The 17161-nt window shown below is 25.5% G+C and overlaps 1 protein-coding gene across 1 annotated transcript; it reads right to left on the reverse strand.

Moving 5' to 3' along the window:
* Nucleotides 1–1450: 1450 nt before the first annotated feature.
* On the reverse strand, nt 1451–14813 carry LOC107618477 (long chain acyl-CoA synthetase 1). The gene is made up of 20 exons (XM_016320566.3): nt 14634–14813; nt 12863–13037; nt 11483–11546; nt 11283–11372; nt 11139–11195; nt 10979–11027; nt 10710–10786; nt 10579–10618; nt 10320–10414; nt 8748–8915; nt 7090–7200; nt 6598–6685; nt 6139–6205; nt 5925–6000; nt 4943–5060; nt 3949–4194; nt 3430–3569; nt 2979–3161; nt 2164–2283; nt 1451–1747 (listed from the first exon to the last, which is right to left on the reverse strand). The coding sequence occupies exons 2-20, from the start codon at nt 13009–13011 to the stop codon at nt 1694–1696; spliced, it is 1992 nt and encodes a 663-aa protein (XP_016176052.1). The 5' UTR covers nt 13012–13037; nt 14634–14813; the 3' UTR covers nt 1451–1693.
* Nucleotides 14814–17161: the final 2348 nt, after the last annotated feature.

Genomic DNA, 17161 nt, shown 5'->3' on the forward strand with positions numbered 1-17161 from the left:
GAAGTACCATATCAATGGTTAACCAACATGGGTCATCCGGTATAAATCAATTTCGCAATCAAGGTTTCTAAAATTTTATAATTTTTATACCAACTTCGTAGACACCGTTAACAATATAGTCTAAGAAAATTCTCTTCTCCAATTTTGTAGGCTTTGCATGCGTGTTAAATTGCTCTATTTTACATGCAAAGAATGCGAAAATTACTTTTTTTTCCTTCAGCGTCCGACAGCTGCAACGGTGACGGCGAACAAGGAGTGGCTCCCGGATAGCTAGGAGGGGTTGTCAGGGAGATGCTGAGAGGGGTAGAGAGAGAATGGGAGGCGAAAGGGTTAGAGAGAGAGACAAATTCGAATGAGGGAGAAGAGAGTTCGTGTTTCAAATTTATGGCATGGTTACCGTCTGATTTACCGTTAGAAAAATTCAACGGTAAACCACTGCGGGTCACCAAAATGCAGCGTTTCCCTAAATGAGTTTACTGTTGGATTTTTTTGACGATAAATCCGATCCTAAAAGACGCGCCAATTTATTTTTGTTTCCATCCAATTATTATCAGCAAATTTACCACGTAAATCTGCCAGTAATTATTTAATCTTATGAATTTGACGCCTTTACCACCGGTAAATTCGTCGTTACTCTACGACGCTAAATCCGATAGTACTCAATATTTTTCTTGTAGTGGATTTACTTGAGATATTCTGTAGCTGACAAACCAACTTTTTTATTGTCTTTAATTTTGCTTTCAACTGTTTGATTTGGATCCTGGATTTTTGAAAAAAGATTTCTTGAATCTTTTGCCATGCTTGATGAGCATAAGCACAGTGTAACACTTTGTTTCTGATGGAAGTTTCCATGGAAGAGAGAAGCTATGTCATCAAGTAATGATCATTTGTCTTCCATTCTTTGAAAACTGCTGATTTTGTGTTTAATTCCCTCTCAATTTCTGTTGAGAATTTTTGTAAAACTTTGTTTGTTGAGATAGTCTTCAAGTGAATTCGCACCAATTGCATGAAGTGCTAGCTGCTGCCATGATTTGTAGGAGTTTCAATCAAGTTTATCAAGAACTAGAATGGAAAAAAACTGTTTGTTGATGCTGGAAGGATTGGTGGGGACATGAACAATTTCTACCATGGATCAATTCAGCATTTTGATACCATAATTTTACTCACGTTCTATATATATATATATATATATATGATTTAATTTATTTTCAATATGTATTTATATTTTAGTTTATATTTTATTCTGATTACTGATTTTAATAACTAGTATATATATATATAACATGGTTGCTGAACATATATATAGTCCACGTTCCTAAGATAGTAAACCAATATCTAACTATCCAAACCCTAATTCGTTACTATTTTTTGTGGTTAGTTTTGTTGTTTTCGTGAAGAGCATAAATTGATCTCTAAATCTTCATGTATTCTCAATTTATATCGAAGAGACAAGAATGGAAGACATTTTCGCTTACTATCACACACTATTTTCATTAGTCATATGATGGCCAGCACTTAATATATAATACACACTCACACTGATTATTAACTATTTACATGCTAGTAACTCAAAATAATATATATAGTTTCGGAACTTGAGTAGAAGTACATGTTTAATTATTGCATAATACATCATCGTACAACAAACAAAAGCACATGGAGACTCATAAACAGGTTCACCGTCTTTGGATACTCATAGTTTTTTCTTGTCTCCCGCCAAATTCTGGTATAGTTCATCTATTTGCTCCTGTTAAAATTTCAGCAATTTTATGAGTACTTTTAATAGGGTAACTAGTGTTCTATGATAAGGGGGTTAGTGATTGGTTAAGAAATCAATCAAACAAGAAATTTATTGAATTTGCAAAAACATTTAATTTTGAATGTACTGAAAACTGTGTTTGTTTTGTTTGTGAAAAGATTATTTTCTACTTTTAGGATCTTACAAATAAAAAGAGAAAAAAACTATATTAATGTGTTTCTACCATAGATTTTTATCTTTATTTTATTTTTAATTTCTTACTACATACTATTCCAATAACACTCATTAGTTAAGCAAACTTTATTGTGAATAAGTGGAAAGAAGGGGGTAAAATATCAAATAAATTAAAGAAAAAATAGAATACTTGATAATAAGACACATAGAAGGGACCTAAATTAAATTACCTGATAATACTTGAGCATGTTGTTTCTTCTCTTCTTGAGTGTTGCAGTCACCAAATCTCTTTCCATGTCAAATGGAAGTGGGTCCAATATCACCCCTTTGATATGTTCAAATCCCCTCAACTAGTTTGATGAAACATACATTATAAGAAAACTAGTTTAAAAACTAAAAAAAAAGAAAAAGAAAAAAAAACCAAAAATTTGTCTATATTATTAGCCTTAATGCTGCACAGTTTGCAAATTTTTCAAAACAACAAGATTACATGTTTGTTTATCATACTTGACAAAATGTCAAAATATATATAAAAATAAGCATGCCATTGATTCGGTGAGAACATTAAGAACAGTAATGAATATGGAAAAGGATTTATTGTACAAAGTTTTGTTTCTAAAATATTATCTATCATATATATATATTTAAAACCTTTTTTTCTATTTCCAAAACTTGAATACAAGATTTTTTAAATAAAATATTTATAAATAATACTATACATCTAAGTCTAACCAAGTTAAATTATAAGATTTGGAATAATGTTAGTCATAATTAATTTTGATTATGTTAAAAAAATTTAGTTGACTTGATTAACAGAAAGATTTAGACGTGTAACATTATTTAATATCTAAAGCAATGCTAGAAACTAATACTTTTAGTGTAAAAAGGAAAAGAATTGACTAATATTAATTAAAAAATAAGACAAAAAAAAAGTATTAATCAATTAAATTTTTTCATATAAGATATTAACTATTTTTATAATTCACACGTTTATTTAATGAAAATATGAATTATTAATAGACACAGTATATATTAATGTTATTACCTTGTTTCTGTCAGCAGTTGATTTGAGCTCCGATAGCACATGTTTCTTCAATTGATCAAGAGAACAGAGTTTGGGGAAAGATGTTATGTGACCGTTTGAATGTGCCCACTTATTTGTAATTTCTTCATTTGGCACTACTACTGCAATCAGCATTGACTTGAAGCTATTCCCATAAACCCAGATCTAAAATCAAAACACGCCCAAAAAAATGAATGTAACTATATTCATTATCAGTAGTGACTATGGATTGAAATTGCAAAAAAAAAAAAAAAAAAAAAAAGTAAAAATTCATGTACAGTTAGTTTTCGTGTCTTCATATAAAGTTGATATTTGAAAATTGTTAGATGGTTTGATAAATTTGATTAATGATCGTCTAACGATTTTCAATTATTAACTTCACATACAAATAACTGCACGTGAGTCTTTAACGAAAAGAGAATGGAATACTGACATCTTCAACTATTGGAGTAACTCCATAAACATTCTCGAGATGCTCAAGTGCTATGTACTCTCCTTGAGAAAGCTTGATAAGATTCTTCTTCCTGTCAATGATCTTCACAACACCATTGGGAAGCATTTCTCCTATGTCACCTGAGGGATACCCAGAAATTAAATAACACCCAATTTAGATCCAGTAAAAACTTCAATTTGGTTGTTCAAATTATAAGCATGTACAAATTTATTAAACCCTAAAATTTCAAATGTGTTAATCATTACTGTTTAATTTATTGATGCATCATAGATGGCAGTATGATCGATGCATATGTATAACCACGTCGTTATCATCATCATTCAGTGTCATATGTATAAAACTATTAGCTTTTCTTTTTTACTAATAAAAATAATTTAAAAAATACTAGGTGAACAAATTATTTTTTCAACTAAAGCTTTTAGTCCAATATGTTTGGTTTTAAAATCTTGCTATTTTTATCATATAGTGGAGTTAATAGTATTCAAATTGAAAAAAAACCTGTGTGAAACCATCCATCTCTAATGGCTTCGGTGGTGAGCTGAGGACTTTTGTGATATCCGGTAAAGACAGTTTTGCCCCTGATGCAAATCTCGCCGCATGGAGGAGTTGCAAGAGGATTGTATCCCATTTCTGGAACCTCCTCTAAGCGCAGCTCGTTGAATATAGAAACAGCACCAACGGTACCCAACATGCACATTTCATCAGGAAATCCAAGTGTTGTTGGTCCACACGTTTCAGTCAAACCTGGATACATCAACCATTGTGTTAATGATGTATCAAGAACTAACAACAATAAAAGGACAAATAAATACCTAAAAATTTATATTTTGGATAGATTAATTTTTAAAGGAGAAAAATATGTTTAATTATTTTATTAGTCTTTATAATTTTATCAAATTTTCTATTAAGCCTTTGTATTTTTTTTGTCAATTGGATTCGTAAATTGCTTTTAGTTTTATAATTAAATCTTTTCTAGTGTAAAAAATATTAGACTTAATTGAATATTTTTTCATAAATTAAAAGTATTTATAATTAAAATTTTAACTAGATCTTTGATCTCATATTTTGAAAGAAATATTTTGTTAATTTTAACGTTTTTGATGTGAAAAATATCTAATTACAAAATTAAAATAGTGTCGAGACCTAATTAAAAAGAAAAAAAATGTAGGAACCTAAAAATTTGGTGAAACTATAGAGACCAATAAAATAATTAAACCAAAAAATACTAATAAAGTTTTCCAAGATAACAAATATAGACAAATTAGTTTAAATTAAGACTTTTTACTCTAATTATAGAGACTAATTTAAAAATAGTGTATCTACTTCTACTATCTTAAAGAACCTTATTTATATATTATTTTTTAAACTAATCTATTTGAAGTGTAAATTCTCACTGACAAATTTATTTATCATTTTATTCTAATTAAAATTTAATTTTGCTCTCAGTTTAAAGCAATTTTTATAAGTTATGTGACGTGAGCAAGATGCTTACCATAGCCTTGACATACAAAGGCACAACAAGTAACACGCAAGAACTCTTCTATTTCGGGGCTCAAAGCTGCCCCTCCAGAAATGATTAGTCGAACTCGCCCACCAAGCCTCGCTTTCACCTACCAAAATAAATCACAACACTTCACAAATAACGACTCCGCTGCTTTTTAATCCCCACAACTTTGAAGCTTTCATTATTTTACCCTTGTTTATGATTTTATTCGATTTTCAGTTTCATCTTTGTAGCTTAAAACTTTGTGATCAACTTTCTGAACTATGCAAAAATTTTCAACAAAATCTTTATAGCGTGAGCGTTTACAACCAAATCCTTATATTGTAAAATATATTTAAAAAATGTTATTTGTACACCAAAACCCTCTTGAATTAGCTAAAAAATAATACCGAGGGTTAATATTTAACTCAATTTTTAAAAGATAATTTATTATTTAAATTAGACTCTAATAAATTTTGTTAGTCATATTAATTTTTAAAAAATATAATTATATTATGTTAAGTGTCACGTATTATAAATGATTGATCATAAAAATATAAGACATAACATATTAACCAATCATTTTGTAATATACAATATTAATCTGCTATATTATTATATCACATGATATTTAATATAACATGTCATTATTTAACTGACAAAACTTAGATAATATATTATCTTTCAATAACAAATTTGGATATTAACCCAGATGGCCAATATATTTAATAGTATAATTAAAGGCACAAATTATGAGGTACATTACAATATTAAGTTGATCACAAAATTTTTGAACAATAGGGATTTACTTTCAAATATATAAACTATAAGAATTTGATTAAAATTTTTATATAGTATAAAAACTTGGTGACAAACTTGCTTTATATTATAACAACTTAATTAAAAATTGAGTAAAATTATAAAAATTTATAAAATAATTCAACCTTTTATTTATTTTTTTAAAAAACAGCTATTAGAGAAGTGATAGAACCTTTCTAAAGGCCAATAGATCCGCTAAACGTGATGCTTCTCTCTGCTTATATCCTTTATTCATCCAGCCAAGTTTGCTGTATCAGGGGATTCAGAGTATAAATGTGATTAGTTAACTGATGAACTATTTATGAATTACAATTTAGTAAAAAAATCATAACTTATATAGACAATTCTACCCTTTTCCAAAAATGTTATGCTATCAACGAACTTACTAGTTGTAGAGCATGCCAAATACTGCTCTCCTGAATGGATTGAGTTCATCCACTGCTTTCTTGATACCTGAAAATAAATATTACATTCTTTTGACTTTCTTTGATACATTGGCTATTATAGATATATATGTAACATTTTTTCTTCAACTTGTCATCTTTTTATGAAGGTTTCAATTATATGACCTTCTCCATCCTCGATCTAAACCCCTCCTGAATGCACTTGTTTTTTTAAGATAAAAAAAAATTAAAATGACTAAATGAGATATTATGATGTGTTTAATGTAGTTGTGAGAAGAAGGTACACTATTTTCTTTCTAAAAAAAATAATTTATATAAACATTTCATTTCATTAATATTTTAGTTTAAATTAGTTGAACCATATTCTTTATTATACTTTATTTGTTCTGCCTAACGCATGTTAAATTAAGAGACTTGTATGTCAACGTGTAATCTTTTTACCTTCATATACTTTTTCGAAGACACGTGGCACACCGGCAAATAGTGTTGGCTTTAACTCCATTAAATCATCCCTCAAAGCGTTTAGATCCTTCACGCAAACAACCCCAAAAGTTAATTACGAGATATATAGATAAAATGAAAAAATAAAAGTGTATAAGATGAATAAACCAAGATAAATTCTAACATCAAAATTTAACTAATGACTAATATTTACACTACTGAAGTGACTTTTTTTTCCTTAAACCTTTAACAAGAAAATCCAATTAATTTAGTAGAATAAATACACGAAAAAAATAAAAAATCAGTGTAATTTTTTTTTGTCAAAATTTTTAATTATTAGTTTATTCTTTTAATTTAATAATTTAATAATATATTTTTAATTTATATTTTTAACATTAATGAGTAACTAATAACCAGAACTAATAAATTTTACTAAAGTTCTAGCGTTCCTTTTAATATAAAATGATGCATAAATAAGAGAATGGTACGTACCCCATGATAGTAGCCAACAGATGCACCATTGCGGAAGAAGTACTCTTCAATTGTGCGATCAAGAATATGAGCCAACGGAAGAAACGATAAATACACATCTTCAACTGTCATCTGTGCAAATTAAATTAAAACACTTTTCTCAGATAATCCATTTCCAAGCTTTCATTCTTTTTATGCTCATTTCAATTTCCACTATTAACTTTTTTTTTAATTATAAACTTTTAAATTAGTCTTCGTTAGTTTTTGTTTTCAGCAAATTAATATCTAACAAATTAAAAGAGGGCAATGTATTAGTCTACAAATTTGAAATAATCCTTTATAAAATAAATAAATAAACGAAATAATTCTTTATTTCTTAAAGTTTTTGTCAGCTTAATCTCTCTGTTAAGCTATTTTCAAGAAAAATATAATAATATATCGAGAAAATCCTTTTTATTTTATTGGGGCCAAATAGATCATATTTTGAAAGAACGAGGGTTAATTTGTAATTTTGATTTGGGAATTTATTTGTTTTTTTTTTCGGTAACTAACACTCTTTTCAACTAATATTTTAACAAATTAACCAACTTTATTGCAAAATTCTGAACAAAAACAAAATATTTAAAATTATTGAAATAAAAAACATTCAAAATTTAACAGGAAAAACATTTAAAATCATAAAATACTATAAAAACCTAACAAAAAAATATTTAAAATTGTTGAAAAGAACATCCAAAACCTAAAAAATAAAATATCTAAAATAATAGAAAAAGAAGATCTAAAACCTCTAAAATTTAAATATCTAAATTTCAAAAATATTATTTATTTTCATTTACTTACGTACATTCTCAGAAAAAATTAAATATCTGAAATTTCTAAAAGTTAAATATTTAAAATTTAAGTATAAGAAACATCTAAAATGATGTCTTTTTTTTAATAGTTTAATTTTATTTATTTTTTATTATACATTTTCAAAAAAAAAATTAAACCTCTAAAGTTTAAACATTTGAAACCTGAGTATAAGAATATTTATTGTGTTTTTTTTATCATAATTAAAAGAGTTTTTATTGTGTTCAAATTTTCAATTTTTTTACAATTATTTTAGATATTTCTTTTTATTACGTTTCAAATATTTCTTCTCACTAAGTTTTGGATAAAATTTTTTATTTGATTTTAAATATTTTTTTTATTTATTTACAACCCAACTAATACTTAATTTTTATTAGTTGATACTCTAATTAATTATCTAATATGATTGTTTATAGAATTTAGAATAATTAAATTAACAGGCCCACTAAAATGGCAATAAAATATCAGCCAACTTCAATCAATAATCAATTATTAGCTCACAGCGAAACAAATATACCACTCACTATTTTCTCTCTTTTATTATTTTTGAAAAATACCATTTTACTCTTTTTTCAATTTTTTTTCTTCATTCTTCTAACACCACAATTTCCAATCATCTACCGTCGTTGATGGCCAACCACTCTAAATTTTAAACTATAAAATTAGTTTTATTTTATTTCTCTTCCAAATATTTTTTTATTTGTATTTAGACTTTTTATTATTATGTTTAGTTTCAAACGTTTCTTTCTAATATTCATTTCTTTCTCACTAGACTTTTTTAAAATTAACAGTAGGTGAAGTAGCTAGCTAATATAAGCATGAGATTTTACCTTGTCTTCAAACTGTTCCAAGAAAAGATCCATGCCTCGTACTAAAGCAACAATATTTTCATGCGATAAAACAACACCTTTGGGGTCTCCACTTGTCCCACTTGTATACATTATAGTGCATATGTCTTGAGCACGAGGTGGATAAATCTCACATGGCTTTTCTTTTCCCTGTATGTACGGACAATAAATTGCACCAAAACATGTTCACAAATGTAAAACAATTCTATTAGTACCATATAGTAGTGTTTAGATTTTATTACCATGTTTTTATATGTTTTTAAAAAAGTATCGGAACACCCAATTTTTTAGTTCACAATCTTAAGAAGGGAGTAACCGTAAAAAAAAAAAAAAAAAAAAAAAAAAAAAAAAAAATTGAATACTAATATTTTTAGGCCAAAAGAAAAAAATTAACTAATATTAATTTAAATACAATGCAAATACAAAAAGATGTTAATTATCTAAAATTTTTCTATTAAAAAATTGTCTATGATACATAAATAAATAAAAAGATAAAACAACATAAATTAAAACATATAGATAAAGAAGAAAAAAATTGAGATAATTTTTTATATAGTATTTCCAAATAAAAATGTTTTACTATTCTCCATACCTATTTCCGTTATCCAACAAGTCCAACAAGCTTTTATAATTAGAATTTAACTCTAATATGTGTTTTTAAAATATAAAATTAAATTTTTAATTAGAAAAAAAAGTGTCATTCTCTTCTCTTGAAAAATACTAAAATAATATTTTTTATTCTATTTGTAAAATATATATTCTCTTCCTTTATAACATTTAAAAAATTTCATCTTTAATCCATTTTAAATTTGTGTTAACTAACATTAATTTTATCAATTTTAAAAAAAATTATTTTTTTACAAAAGTATCATCTAACAAAAATTTTATTTTTTGTGATTAAATTTTGTTTATTAAAATACTCTTTAACAAATTATTTTTTCTTAATTAAATTATATTTATACCAAAATATTTTTTAAAATTTTTAGAAAAATCTGAGAAAGCCATCTGAAAAAGGAGAAGCATGATCCTCCAAAGATAACCTTCAAAAGTAAGAGTGACCGTCATTTGTATTTTCGAAAAAAATAATTTGATCATTAAAAAAATGATTTGTTGCAAAGTATTTTGATAAATAAAATTTAATTATAAAAAATAAAATTTTTGTTAAAAGATATTTAAAAATATACTTTTTTTTAAAAAAAATAAGTAAATTAATACTAATTAACATAAAAAATTTAAAATAAATTAAAAAAAAATTTTAAAAATTATAAAGAAAGAGAATCTATATCTTATAAATAAAAAAGACGAAAATATCATTTTATCATCTCTTAGGATCAGAAAAAAGAGTGAAATTTTTTTAAAAAAGAAATTATAACAAAAAATTTAAAAACTTAAAAAATCTATTAATAACAATCTTAACATATGTCATCTTAAAACACATTATAATTATTATCTTTGAAATTATGTCTCGAGAAAAGCTTTTCAAATACAATTAAAATACATTGTTGAATTATTATTATTATTTTTTATTGAATAAAAATCTCAATGTGGACCTACCATATGCAAGAACTCTTCCCAAGAATATGGCTTAATTCCGATTGCGGCTGCCTTATTTTTTTGTTCCTCTGTTAATGAAGTGAAGCACACCATTGCTGATGTCACCACAATCAAATTTCAGTTAAGTGCCTTATAATTTATAAATGTAGCACACAAATTAATTAAGAACAATACTATGTTAAAGACCGATATTTTAATTTGGTGAAAAATGAAAATAAATTTATTATTTGAAATTGAACTACTACCAAACCAATTTTACCTTTCAGTCGCTTAGCAGATATACAATCAGGTTTCAAAAGCTGCAAAATGAGAAATTTTATTATTGCTTCTGAATATATGCATGTGAATTCATCATGAACCATGTCATGAAAATTAAATGACCCTTATTACCTCTTTCACCTTCTTATCTTGGACGAAAACAATATCAACTTCTGCATGATCTATAATAAAATTAACAGCACCGGCGCCTGCATTTATGTTTAATTTCCATCGAATCAATAACAAATAACAAGAATCACCTAACAAATAAATTATTGAATGTGAAAGAGGTATACACAATTAGAGTTAACTATTGTTGTCTATAAATGAAGGTATACACAATTGAATGTGAATGTATAAAAATTAACGTTTTCAATGAAATCAATTCCCAAAAAACTTACCTAGAGTATCATAGAGAGGCACACAAATAAAGCTGTTGGCAGAACAAGCCTATAAACCATTGGTTATTAAACAGGATTATGAACCATATTAGCATTATTAATATTATTACTATTATGAAAAAAAAATAGAATACAATTGATTATTGAAATGTCATAATACCTCCATTGCCACTATCCATTGAGGACAGTTAGATCCATAAATTCCAATTCGAGAACCCTGTGATATGAACATTAATTTTCATAACTATCTACAAATAATTTTCTAATTAACAATGGAAATGTTTTCAAAGCATTATTCACTTACAGGTTCAGCACCGGAAGCTCTTAAAGCAGAACCAATATGCAGAACTTCATCATAAACTTCCTTATATGTTTTCCAAACATATGGTCCAAACTATTAACAACAACAAATTAAATCTTAAGGTTCTTGCCATGAGGTAGTACAGTAGTGATGCGCATTACAAAAATGGATTATTGACAAGAAAAAAAAAAGTAAAATAAAACCTTTTCATCGATAACTTTACGCCATCCCAGCATCCGATTTTTTGGATGTTTTTTGACAGAGACACTGCAATCATCAGAGAAAGATCACTTTAAGTCTTTCCCAAATTCATTTCATGAAACTGACAACACAAACGGATGAAAGAGAACGGAAGTAGCTAAAATTATTCAACCAAGACAATAATCTAAAATTATTTTGGATGAATTTGTTTATAAATACAGAACATCACTATAGCAATTAGAAGATATAAAATTGTGTTTGATAAATAAAATAAAAATATAAATATTATGTTTTGATATATTAAATTAGTGTATTTTATATTTTTTTGGCAGAAAAAATATAAAAATATTAATAAAAATATAATTTATTTTTGAATCCTGTTAAGAGCCAATAAAATATTTGTATAATGTGTATAATGGGCTGAGTTAAAAAATGAACATTACCCATATTATCTAGAATAAGCATTCGGGTACCAGGGATAATACACATTTCATAACTCTTGACCTTTCGGATCTAAGCTCTGATACCATGTCATGAAACCACTCATCCTAAAAGCTTAAACTGATAGGAAAAGGTAACACTAATGGTTATATTTCTAATACTGAATCGGACATCCCTAAACTTCCATTATACACATTGTACAGATATTCTATTGGCTCTCTATACTTCCTCTTTATTTTTTATTATTTTTATTAAGCTTTAATAATTATATTTTTTAAAATTTTTTGTTTGTAGAAAAATAATAAATTATGCTTTTTAATTTATTTTTTATATTTAATTTATTATTAAATAAAATATAAAAATACTAATTGAGTTTAACTAACGTGTAAATACATGATAAATTTATTATTAGTAAAAAATTTTAAATATTTTTATTTAATAAATATAAATCAAATAATAAAAAAATTTTAATTTATAAACTTAGTGTTCTTAAACAAAAAATAAATAAATCCTTAAATATAATAGCTATGCTTTAATGCACATGATAACTAAACCCTATAAAAACCAAAAAGACACCAAAAGTAACTAGAAAACAAAAGTTGATGGACGGCATGGACCAAATTGTTAATTTTGAAATGTTGAGGTCCATTCAAAATCGTGGCCACATAATAATGTATTATCAATTTATCATCCTACCTAAACTGAATCCAACGCATGTTAGTACATCTTGGAAAATGGACCACTGCCTTTAACTTCTCATCCAACCCAGTTCATATAGATAGATAAGAACACTAAATGAAACTAGCCATTGCTGAACTACTGCATTTAATAACTTGCTCATGCATTTTTCTTATTCTCTACTCTTCTATTCTCTTCTATTCTATACTTCCCTTCACAAGAAAATAGAGACTATGATACAGACTGAAATGAAATTAAAGTACCTGAAAATATCCCAAGTAGTACTGAAATCAGGATCCATGGGAGGAAATCCATTCTTCGCCAGCAGGTTTCTGTAAACTGGACCGACACATGGTTTTCCATTTTCACCCTCCTTTCCTTCTTCAACCTTAGTAGCAAAGTTCTTCAGCATCTTCTCTTCTTTTCTTTTAGAATCAACTACATGTGAATAAAAACAGCACCCTGTCAAAATGTAAAACTTGAAAGAAAAACTATATATTTTTTTTGGAAAAGTCTATGAGCCAGCAACTTTTGTGTTTTCTGGTCAGCACTTAACCATCAAAACAAAAGTGAGTGATTTTTCACTATTAGATGTAATCTCACACCATTAAAAACACTTTTGATAGCCAATTAATAATTACAAAACATTAAAATTGCTGGCCTCTAGCATTTCTTTTTTTTCTTTTTTGTCGGTCAATTTAAATAATCTCAATAAACGGTGCACAAAAATCATGCTTGACTTTCGGTGTTTCATAAGAATTTTAGTCAAAGAAAACAGTAAAACTCACATACAATTGTGTAAATATAAAATTAATAATTAATAATTATTAAATAATAATTTAGTTAAATCTATTAAATTATTTAATAATTTTATTTATTAATTTTATATAAAAATAACTGTATATAAATTTTTATTTAAAAAAATTATTAAAATATCCTTATTTAATGTTTGTTAAATTTTTGAATTGTGTCGCATACAATAACTTTCCCAACAAACCCCTCTCTCAACATCACTCCATGACAGCTTCTCCTTCTGTGCATGTTGAGTTCTTCTAATTTTCATCAAATTATCTTCTTTTAATATTTGTTCTATTATTCTTTGATTCCAAACAATAGGTCTATTAAACAAAAATGAAAAAACTAAACAACTTCAATATAAATAACAAAAATTACCTTTGTCAAAAACATTTTCATAAAAATTGTACTTTCAACGTCAAACTATAAAAAAGAAACAAATAAAGTCAAAACTAATATTTTAATTTAAGGCCATAACTCTTCATTGACAACGCAACAAAAAAGTTTTTGGATGATCTTTCCAAATGATCTGAGTTCCTTGGTGGTTGTGCAGGAGTTTCGGCAGAAGTAATTATGAGGTATGGAGAGGGAGATTTTTCAAACTAAAACTTATAACAAGCCTTTTGTGATATATATTATTTTATCATTTGGGGTCAATTAATAATTTTAAAATCTTCATATAAATAGCTTTTCTTTCATCAAAAGTCAAAACTGTACCGTCTCTTTTCATTTACATTTTTTTAAAATTATCTAATAAATATAAAAACTTATGCATTTTTAAATAAAATTAATAGTTAAAAATTATTAAATAATTTAAATACAACTGTAAACTTTGGTGTTGGTAAATAACAAAAAGTTACGGCATGCAAAAGTTGGAATGAAGCATAAAAAGTACTGAATACTGAGATAGGCAGGCATACTGTCAAAAAATAAAATAACAGTAAAGAATTAAACAATAACTCAGAATAATTAACAATGACTCAACTGGATCCTTCAGTTTTGTACTCATGGTTAATTAAATGCATATTAAAATGAACATTATTTTACCATTTAAGTCCTCGTTTCTTCTTCGTTATTAAAAGATCCCAAATCACATAGATGGTTAATTAGACCATGGTAATTCATTTTATAAAGAAAAGCTTGAAAACCCAATTTGAGAAGACCACAGAGAAAGAGAAAGAGAATCCAAAATCCGAAAAAGAAAACAAAAAAAATGAAAGATGAGCATGTAGTCCGTACAGTTAGAGAATCAAAGAGGATGATGATGACAAGACGCGCAGAGTGGGCGTGTAGAATATGTGGCGTTCGTCGGCAGGAAAGAAAGAAAGTATATAGTGAAGTGAGTAGTTGTTTTTCTATATACCTTTCTTGTTATTATTATCTTTGTAAAAGTAAAGTAATGACATGCAATGATCCAATGAAGTTGAAGCGAGATGGTTGCCAATTTTATACAGCCAGAAGAGGAGTTGCAGTTTTAAATAAGGTGGTTGAGACGAATTATGATGGGGATATGTTTTTCAGAAATAATCTTTTAATTTAATTTTAATACATTGTTAGTGTAAAATTATTTTACATATGCATCCAATTATATACACATGCATTCAATCATATAATGTCATATTAACAAAAATAAATACTTTTTATATTGACTGCGTGAATGATTATCTGTGCAAAACGTTTTATACTATTTGTGTATCAAAATTAATCTCATAATCTTTATTTTATTTTTTATACATTTTTCTGTTTTAGAAATTTTTTGTCTTTCATGGTGTAGAAAATCCACATATTAAAATTATTATTAATAAAAAAGTTTTTAAATTTTATATATTTTTTTATAAAAATTGATAATTTTCATGTATCTTTTATACTTCTCTTTTTTTTCATATTTTTTTTTTATCTTTAATGGGTATGCTTAAATTAAGGTCACCATTCATATAAAAGCGATAAAAATAACTTTTTTCTAAAGTTGATTATTTGATCACAATTAAAAATTGTACTCTAAAAAATGTGGCTTAATAATAAAAATTTAAATTATGAATAAAATTGAATCAACAAGTAAATTAAAAGATATAAAAAATAATTAAATTATCTAAATTAATAAATTAAAAATTAATGATTCTAATTAATATTAATTCAAATGACACTTAATTTCTTAAATTAATATAAAATATTTTTTTAAATCTTAATTTCACAATAAATTTTATTCAAATGAATTCAAAAATAAAATAAGAATTGCCGTACTAAAAATAGAACAATTAACGATAAGAATTAATAGATTAAAATATAAATTTTCAAAAATAATAAAAAAATTATTAAAAATTATAAAAGTTATAAATAAAAATTCAACTCGTAAAAATGATCACATTCGTAAAATAAAAAAAGTATCAAATAATAATAAAATAAAAATAAAAAATTAATATTATAAATTTTATAAAAAATAATAAAAAGATAAATCTTCCTCTAATTAAATTTTTGTTAAAAATTTAAAATTTAAACAAATTAAAAATTTAATATCAGAATTAAAATAACGATTTTAAAAATATAGCAATATTTTTAATTTATATTCGTGTATTAAAAATTTAATATATAATCATTTATTTAATAATGAACGAAATCAAAGATCTTAATTTAAAGACCCGAGTCTTCGCCTAAATTAATCACTGGTCTTTTGACAAAGGATGAGAATAATAAAGGATTGTGTAGTGAGGGACTTTAAGAAATAATGTATACAATATTTTGTGATATATTACTATTAGAGATTAATTTTAATGTATTAATATTATAATAAAAAAATTTATATGCTCAATCAAATTTTATATATTTTAATATTTTTTAAATAATAAATTTAAAAATTAATTATTTTTGACAATGTATCAATATAAAATTAGATGTATGTTTTTACAAAATATATGAAAATTAAACTAATTTAAAAATATATGTAAGATTTGTATTAGAGTAAAATGAGAAATAGATTTTTAAAAATTTATATTTTAGATAGATTAGTTCTAAAAAATAAAGTATCAATAAAGTTCTTTAAAATAATAAACGTATACAAATTAGTTTAAATTAAGACTTTTTACTCTAATTATAGAAGATAATTTAAAGGTGGTGTGTCCACATGTGTTATTCCGGAAGACTTTATTAATACTTTTTGTTTAGAGACTAATTTATCCGAAATATAAATTTTTTAAACTTTATTTTTCACTTTACTTATTTTAAATTTCTCTTTTATTATTTTTGAATAATGTTACACATTTAAATTTTGTTATGAACTAGATCCGACTAAATTAAAAAATAAGATTTAGCATAATATTAGTTATAATTAATTTTGTTATATTAGACTAATTTAATTAAATTTGATTAATAAAAAAACTTAAATAGTAACAACATTATTTATCATTCGATAGAAATCAAATCCGATCCTTTTAAATTAAATTTTTTTACAAATCTTTTAATCATTAAACGATAATTCTATTTTATTTTTTATTATATTATATAAAAAAATAATAAATAAACATGTCCCTTCTGATAAACCTCACGTGTCTCGCATTTTGGAGCTATTCGAATCTTGGACACTTGCATGATTCCATCTCATTGCCTATTATCTTTGGTGAAACACAATATGGGTTAAAAACACTAAATAAATAAATCCTCATAAGTCAATATCAACCGCAACCTCTTGAAATTATGAATCGTTGTTATTGCTTTAAAAACTTGCGACCAATCCAGCAGATTGTCGTCCTTTATGTGTATGGCGTCTTATCTTA

Source organism: Arachis ipaensis, chromosome B9 (assembly GCF_059453495.1).
Source record: "Arachis ipaensis isolate K30076 ecotype BB chromosome B9, ASM5945349v1, whole genome shotgun sequence".
Lineage (NCBI taxonomy): Eukaryota > Viridiplantae > Streptophyta > Magnoliopsida > Fabales > Fabaceae > Arachis > Arachis ipaensis.

Coding starts and splice junctions, on each gene's coding strand:
- LOC107618477 (XM_016320566.3), bottom strand. CDS start 13,011: ATGCTGAAGAACTTTGCTACTAAGGTTGAAGAAGGAAAGGAGGGTGAA. Junction 11,547..12,862: donor ACTACTTGGGATATTTTCAG/GTACTTTAATTT, acceptor TGATGATTGCAG/TGTCTCTGTCAAAAAACATC. Junction 10,787..10,978: donor GCCTCTCTATGATACTCTAG/GTAAGTTTTTTG, acceptor ACATAAATGCAG/GCGCCGGTGCTGTTAATTTT.